This window comes from Coffea arabica, chromosome 2e (genome assembly GCF_036785885.1).
Source record: "Coffea arabica cultivar ET-39 chromosome 2e, Coffea Arabica ET-39 HiFi, whole genome shotgun sequence".
Classification (NCBI taxonomy): Eukaryota; Viridiplantae; Streptophyta; class Magnoliopsida; order Gentianales; family Rubiaceae; genus Coffea; species Coffea arabica.
Genome location: NC_092313.1, coordinates 56,232,262 through 56,240,316, shown reverse-complemented (window position 1 = coordinate 56,240,316; position 8,055 = coordinate 56,232,262). Strand labels below are relative to the sequence as shown.

General features: G+C 36.3%; 2 protein-coding genes across 3 annotated transcripts; both read right to left on the bottom strand.

The window, feature by feature from the left end:
• Nucleotides 1–326: 326 nt before the first annotated feature.
• On the bottom strand, nucleotides 327–6,112 carry LOC113732577 (uncharacterized). 2 transcript variants are annotated; one of them, XM_027258455.2, is made up of 2 exons: nucleotides 4,678–6,112; nucleotides 327–4,317 (listed from the first exon to the last, which is right to left on the bottom strand). In XM_027258455.2, the coding sequence occupies exon 1, from the start codon at nucleotides 5,173–5,175 to the stop codon at nucleotides 4,687–4,689; it is 489 nt and encodes a 162-aa protein (XP_027114256.1). In that variant the 5' UTR covers nucleotides 5,176–6,112; the 3' UTR covers nucleotides 327–4,317; nucleotides 4,678–4,686. The 2 variants fall into 2 exon arrangements, with proteins under 2 accessions (XP_027114256.1, XP_071936697.1); XM_072080596.1 differs by having other exon boundaries at nucleotides 327–634.
• On the bottom strand, nucleotides 3,744–4,511 carry LOC140036354 (uncharacterized). Its single transcript, XM_072077727.1, has 2 exons — nucleotides 4,490–4,511; nucleotides 3,744–4,342 (listed from the first exon to the last, which is right to left on the bottom strand). Exons 1-2 carry the CDS (start codon nucleotides 4,509–4,511, stop codon nucleotides 3,744–3,746), a joined length of 621 nt encoding a protein of 206 aa, XP_071933828.1.
• Nucleotides 6,113–8,055: the final 1,943 nt, after the last annotated feature.

Sequence of the window (8,055 nt, the reverse complement as noted above, 5' to 3'; positions counted from 1 at the left end):
AAGTCTTACACATAATAAAAGGGATATTTGGTCATAATGCATGTGGTGAAATAAAATAATGGCAACTCAAGGAAATGTTACAATTCAAGTAAAAGGTAATGAAATGCAATGCAAGGAAATGTCATAAGTGATTTAGGAGGATTTATATTTTTAAGTGAGGGTTCTCACACTTAACATGTACTAACTTATACCAAGAAAATCAGGCAAAACTTGATTCACTTATAAAAATATCTAGGAAATTGAGGTAATGAAGTAAAGTAAAGAAAATGTGCTCAAAGAAATAAGATAAAATAAAGATAATTTTTGGGGTTCTCACATAACAAGTCTTACATGAAACAAATAAATTTTCATATTTCAACTTACTATATTAATTTTTTTTGGCAATCCTCGTTCACGGGGTCTGGATGCCAGCCCAAAGTTTATTACAATACCAAACTGATAATGAAGAGGGCATAAGCCTTACCTCAAATAATACAAACTAGAAAGAAATTTCAAGGAGATTGACTTTTAGAACTTCGTCGCCTTTGAAAGGAAGGGTAAGATAACATGTCCAACCTGTCCTCCCCTCTAGCCAGCCTCGGTAACTCAGCTACTCGCTCATATGCACACACCTCGAACTGTGGACTGACACAACCTTCATTCGCCAAAATATCAGCAACCTTATTAGCCTCTGGATAACAATGTTGAAACTTTAAGATATCAGAAAAGAAGACACGAATCTACTCTAGTTCCCTACTAATAGACCACGGACACTGATACTTTGTATTCAGGATCCGCACAAGTACCATCGAGTCAGATTCAACCACTAACTGCATATTTCCCCATTGAAAACATAGTTTAATCCCTACCAACAAAGCTTTGGCCTCAGCTTGCATGTTACTACCAGATCCAAAAAATGCAAAAAAAAGAAAAAATTTATCGCCCCAAGGAATCCCGCATTATCCGCCTTCCTCCACTCACTTTTGGATTATCCTTCGAGCAACTATATATATTGAGCTTAACCTACCGCAACTGAGGAGACACCTAATGAACCATTGTTATTGTAATCTCCTCGCATCGTTGCGCCACAGACCCCAAGAATTGAGGTCAGTAAACAACATCTTGCAACTCTCTAAACTTAATCCAATATGCATCCTTCAAGTCCTAAAAGATGGCTCGACAAACCGATTGAGAATCCAATTTCACTCCTTGAAAGACAGCTACATTCCTTGCCTTCCATAGGTTCCAGCAAATAAATATTGGCAAAAGGCGAAAAATAAATTTTAATCGTTCCGTCCTTGCTAGTTTATATCACCAACTAGCCAGCAATCCCCTTAAATGATCACCAACAGAACGAATTCCACAAGACGAACCAAAATAATGTGAAACTGCCACAACCAACTCCCTTTCCAAAAGCACATGTTTAGCCGTCGCACAATGGGAGTGTACACAACAAAAACATTTGGAAGGCATCTGAAACTGGAACTAGGATAACACATCATCTAAAGGTAATCTTCCCCGAAGCAAGCGCAGCATAAAAAAGGAGACTCTCAATGACACTTGCGAATGCCAAATCTTGCTACACACAAATGATGACTTTCTTACATCCCGAATCTCCTGGAAGGCAGAAGATAAAGAAAACATGCCTGATGAAGATGAAGCCCAAATTGTGACATCCAGTAAGTTCCTATCTGGAACCTCCATATCCAAATTTTTTTTTAACAATGTCAACCGGTGAAACTTGATACAACAATCTTCTATTCCAAACCCCAGTATCAAGTGCATTATAAAAACCCACATTCCCTTGCACATCAACCTTTAGGTACAAAGCCCCTGACCCTACCCAATTATCATATCAAAAATTGCAACTTCCACTATTCAGCTTCCAAAATATAAATAACTCTGCCAGCCCCGTTATGTCCAACATCCTTTTTCATATACCCGAGCTTGCAGAGCTGATTTGGGTTTGACACGGATGAACTCCGTAACAATACTTAGCATGCAGAAAACTTGCCCACAATGAAGATCTACTCCTAAAATTTCACCACAACTTACATGAAAATACCCTATAACTCTCATAAATGGATCGAAACCCAACATCAACCTCCTCCGGAGGATAACAAAGATCCCACCATCCAACCCAATGAAATTTATTCGACTCTTGGTATGTACCCCAAAGGAAATTCTCACAAACCTTTTCAATAATATGAAATGTACCTTTAGACATTACCCCCGATGTAAGCAAGTGAACAGGAATGCTTGAAAGCACATGTTTAATCAAACTAATCTTACCACCATGAGATAACAACTGAGACTTCCACGAGAACACCTTGTTAGCAATCGCCTGATACCAATATGCAAAGTAAGCACTTTTGCATCTACCAAAGTATAGCGGAGATCCTAAATACCGAACTGGGAAACCTTTCCTTTTAAAATTGGTGATCTTCTCAATAACCCTATGCCAAACCACCGAACCCTGAGGATGAACTAAATAGCCACTTTTATGTGCATTTATTAACTGACCAGAATCATTTTGATACAAATCTAACACTCATAACTTTCTTCAAAGACGGAGAGGAACCATTAGTGAAAATTGTAACATCATCCGCAAACGCCAGGTGGGAAATAGGGGGATAATTTCTAGGGCCTTTAAATCCCAGAAATCCGATTGAGAAGCTAACAAGTTCAGGCCTCTAGATAGCACCTCCTCCCCAATCATAAACAATGCTAGTGATAATGGATCCCCTTCCCAAAACCCCCTAGAGAACTTTAAAAAGTCAAAAGACTCTCCATTCACTATCACAGAAAACCAAACATTTGACAAAAGCCTCCAAATCATGTCAATAAACCTTTCCCCAAATCCAAAACGATGCAACATATTTACTATAAACAACTAAAACATCCTATCATACGCCTTAGCCATATCAAGTTTCAACGCCACGTTTCCGCCCCTGAATTTCTTACCAATGTTAGATATCAACTCCTGAGTTAAAAGATAATTATCATATATAGTCCACCCCTTCACAAAACCACTTTGTTGAGGGGAAATAATATAGGAAAAAATAGATGCCAAACGGCTTGCCAATATCCGAGAAATAACCTTATACAAAAAATTACAAACACTAATAGGGCAAAATTGGGTAAAATCTTAAGGATTTATAACCTTTGGAATAAGGACAATAGACATAACAGTTACAAAATGAGGAAGTTCCGCACTGCAGAAAAACTTACTATCATCTCGTAGACGTCCTGAGCTATCATCTCCCAAGCAAATGTGAAAAACTTTCCCGTAAATCGATCCGGTCTTGCTACACTATCCCCATCCATGTCAAAGATCACCTTCTTAACTTCATCCAATGATGGGATTGCTTCTAACAAATTATTGTTGATATCAGAGCTCAAGTTAGGGATAGCATGCAACAATTGATACTCAGGAATAGGGTCTACCGAAAACAATGTACCAAAATATCCAATAGCTTCTGCTCCTATTTCATCGTCATCCATAATCCATTTACCACTCACGTCTTTAATTCTATGAATCATTGCCTGAAACCTTCGCTGTTTGACCACCGAATGAAAATATCGTGAATTTCGATCTCCATGCTGTAGCTACTTAATTCTAGACTTTTGACGCCAAAACTGCTCTTCAATGGCCAATACCCTTTTTAATTCGGTCTTGACCCGTTGTAATTCAATATGAGCCTCCTCTGAGTTATCCAACTGCATGCAGTTTTCAGCTATAAGTACAGCTTTCTCAGCCTTCTTCACGTTGCAGAAGACATCCCCAAATATCTCCTTGTTCCACTACTGCAAGCTCTAGCAACACCACACAATTTCACCCGTACAATGTAGAATGGAGAACCTGTCACCTCTACTTGCCAGGCTGCCTTTATTACAGCCCTTAAACCATCATTTGAAGTCCAAATATTTAGAAATCTGGACAAGCGAGACTTGTTATCCAACCTAGAAGAGAAGGAAATAAGGAGCGGTGCATTATCTGATGGTTCACACACTAAATGGGAAACCAAAATCGAAGAAGCCATGTCTAAACATTCAATGTTAATCAGCATTCGATCCAACCATTTCCAAATTCTTGCCCGGCCATACCTATTACTGCACCATGTAAATCTGGAACCCAAAAACTCAACATAAAAAATGCCAACATTGTTCATAAAATCCAAAAGCTCTAACCCCTCAGAGGGATGATAGGGCTTGCCACCCTTCTTCTCACTAGAATACACAATCACATTGAAATCCCCCACAATACACCAAACTGCTCCACATGGTTTGTCTTGAAGCAAATCCCTCCACAAATAATGCCTCTCAGCAGAAGTACATCTAGCATGCACAAATGACACTATCACTGGACAAGGAAATTGAGGATGAAGCACACATAAGCACAAATGTTGATCCGAAATCCCTATTATCTGACAACCAAATGGACCACTAAAGAAAACCCACAAATCACCCTATGAATTATACACCACGTAATCAAAGTTCAGACGCATACGAATTGCATCAGTTTCTCCCATAAACAATTTAGGTTTACACACTCCAACAATTGATTATTTGTGCATCTTAACTAATCTCTTTAAATGTCTATATTAGAAGATTTCGAAATCCCTCGAATATTCCAGAAAAGTGCATTAATCATGGGATAACACTTTAAATGAATTTTGAGAAGTTCTTGAAACAGACCTGAGCTCCCTATCGATCTGATGGGAATTTCGCACGAATACCCCTATGTTTAGCTGGACTGAACCCTTGCTCAAACACCGCCACTTGATCAACATTCAACGCTTCAACGAGAGGATGCGAGAGCTCCACCAAATTCCTGTGGCGAGGTGGATGACACGGCGACAGATTTCCTGCCTGAGAGGGAAGCTCTTCCAAAACATCCTCCTCCTCCCCTTTGGATCCATCAACACTAGAGGCAGCAACACCAGCATAATTAGCAGCCTCTTCAGCATTTTCTTGAATCACTCGAACAACCACATCTTGAATGATATGACCAGCAGCAGATTTGATACCATCATCGATCATAGTTGATAAGTTAACTTGAGCAGAAGATCCAACCAGCGAACCCTCGAATTTTTGTATCTTATGAAACTCAACCTCAAACAAACCAAGTGATACACTTGGCCCAATAGCCTGAATAGGAATTCGTTCAGCAACAATAACTTCAGCATCAGTCATTACAACAGCCTGATTTAACGTCAACTCCAACCCATTCGAAATTTGGGTAGAACCAATCTCGGAAGTTGGGACTATGAGAATGTCAACTACACCTGATGATACCCCAATCCCAGCAGTAGAAGCAGATGCAATGTGCCCATTGTCTGCGGCAGTCGTAGAGGAAACCTGCCAAGCAGTAGAAACCGTTGTAGTTTGCCTATTGTATGTGGCAGTCGTAGCGGAAACCTGCAGATTACCACTTTCATTAGCCTTCTTAGGTCGAAGCTTTAAAATAGGTTGTGCCTCGGGACGTGATAGTTGTCTTGGTCAAAGCTTAGGATTCTTAATGTGACAGTCTTCTTCTCCATGACCTTGTCGGTAACAGTGACAACAATAATTTGATAAATTTTCTGGATTTAAAGATTGCCAAAACCCATGACCCTCTCCAATTTGGATCCAAATCTGTGAATGCAAAGTCTTCAAAAGATCCACTTCCACACATACCCTAGCAACACTTGGCCGTGATAACGTAGTAGTTGCCGAATCCACAAATAAAGGCCGTCCCAAGCAAGAGACAATCTGGAATAGACACTACTTGTTAAACAAATGGATGGGGAGCTTAGGCAGACTGAACCACACCGGCACCAAGGAAGACTCCTTGTCCACGTGAAAGGATGTTGTCCACTTAAACACCTGCATAGGACAACCATAAACGTACCAAATATTCCTTATCCATAGGTGCATAAAATCAGCTTCATTATTAAAGTGGATCAAAACATGTTGTCCATCTAGAAGCCCAACGGAGAACGAATCCTTCAGATCAAGAGAGATGAAAAATTTCCGAACATCCTCCATAACCGGCCTTCCCTTAGAAAACTTTCCGACGAGAGCAAACTAACTTACTATATTAATTATTTGTACACATTTTTATATTGAAAAAGATTGTGTACAACCATTAATGTCAAAAAATGGAAAAGATAGAAGCGGTTTTACTAAACAATAGCAATTATATAGTGAAGAAAATCGTTTTTTGTGCTGCTTAACACTAAAGTAGTACAAGCATTGAAATTAGATGGTACTATCCCAAAGAAATAAATTTTCACTTATTAATTTGGCAATTGAATATTTTGTAATTGTGAAACTAGAGTGATTTTTTAATATTCAAATTTATTATACTAACAAAAGCTATTTTGTATTATAATATAGAGAAATTGTGCCATTACTTTACATAGATGGTACTACATGAAAAAACAATTTTTATTTTTCGACTTAGTACATTAGCCATTGGTACAAGTACAACTTGAGGACCTTTTGATATTTGATAATAATTTCTAGAATGAAAAAGGTAAAAATAAAAGGAAAACAGAACAATAGAATGGCTATATTTACTCGATAGTAGTGAATGTATAATCAATAAAATCATTCCGCAAAATAGGATAACTATACCATCAATTAACTTGGATTGTACTATTCCAAAGAATTTATAGTTGTAAAACTACGAAATCTTCTATTATTAATTTTTTTTTATAAACCAATCATATGGAAAGAAATTAATAGAATCATGACGATGTACAAGGAAGAAGCAATTTTGTATTATGGAATAACAAAATTGTACGATTAATTAACATAGCAGGTACTACATCAAAAAAGAAATTCCAATATTTTGACTTTGTATTTTAATCATCTGTACCTATACAACTAGAGAACCTTTCAACACTTGAAAATATTGCTTGCAACTGTAAAACCCATTTTTACTTGATAGTAGAGAATGTAATTCAAAAAAATCATTTTGTATTGCATAATGAAAATTGTACAATCACTAAACATGGATGACACTATTATAAAGAAATGATTTTTCATTTATATGTTTAGCAGTTTAATGTTTTTTGAAGTCATAAATGTGGAATACCTTTTCATATTTGGATTTTTTTTAACAAATTAATCATGTACAAGGAGAACTAGGAGAAGGAAAGATGTTTTATTAAAGTGTGAGCACAATAAGGAGAATGAAAGACATAGAACTGGTACTATAGGTTGTCTATTTCTACATCTTTGCTAAGGGATAAACGTAATCTCTTATTACACTTCTACCCATTGTGTAATTATACTGTTAGTAAGGCACCTTTTTAAATCCAATGGTTGTTATTAATTCAATGGTAAAATACCCATAAAAATGATAACGACCCCTTAGTTGCTCCCACTTTGATATGCCAATACATTTGAATAAATTAAGTATTATGCCTACTATAATTAAATAAGAATTAAGTATTAGCCTTACTATAATTAAATACGGTAAGCTATACTCATTGATAATAAAGTACATTAAATAAGGGGTTATTATCACTTTACCCCCTTAAACTATATCACTACTATCAGTTTACCCACTAACATTATCTTTTAGTCACTTTACCCCCATAAATAATTTAACTCAACATGTTAAGAAATTTTGGACAAAAATACCCTTTTATTTTATAGCATTACTACGTTGTTATTATCACTTTATTCGTTTAGATTATAGTGATACAATCACTTTAGTTCCTAATATTATTTTTCAGGCCTTTTACCTCATCGTTAATCTAACTAGTATGGTTAAAAAATTTTAAATATATTTATCCTTTTTTATATATAATTAAAAGTAAAAAAAGTTGGAATGATTATTCTTCCTTTTTTTCACTTTAAGAGATCAAAAAACATAAAAATAAAAGGGTTTTCTCAAATTTCTTTTTTCACACTTATTAATACTAGGAAAAGAAAAGGAGATAGGAAAGAAGGAGACAGAAAATTAGATTTTACAAAGACAAAAAAAAAAAAAAAAGTTTAACATTATCGTATTACGTTAAGGTTATCGGGATTAGGATTGGAATTTGGTAGTAAACAGAAAAGTGAAATAATTTAAAATAA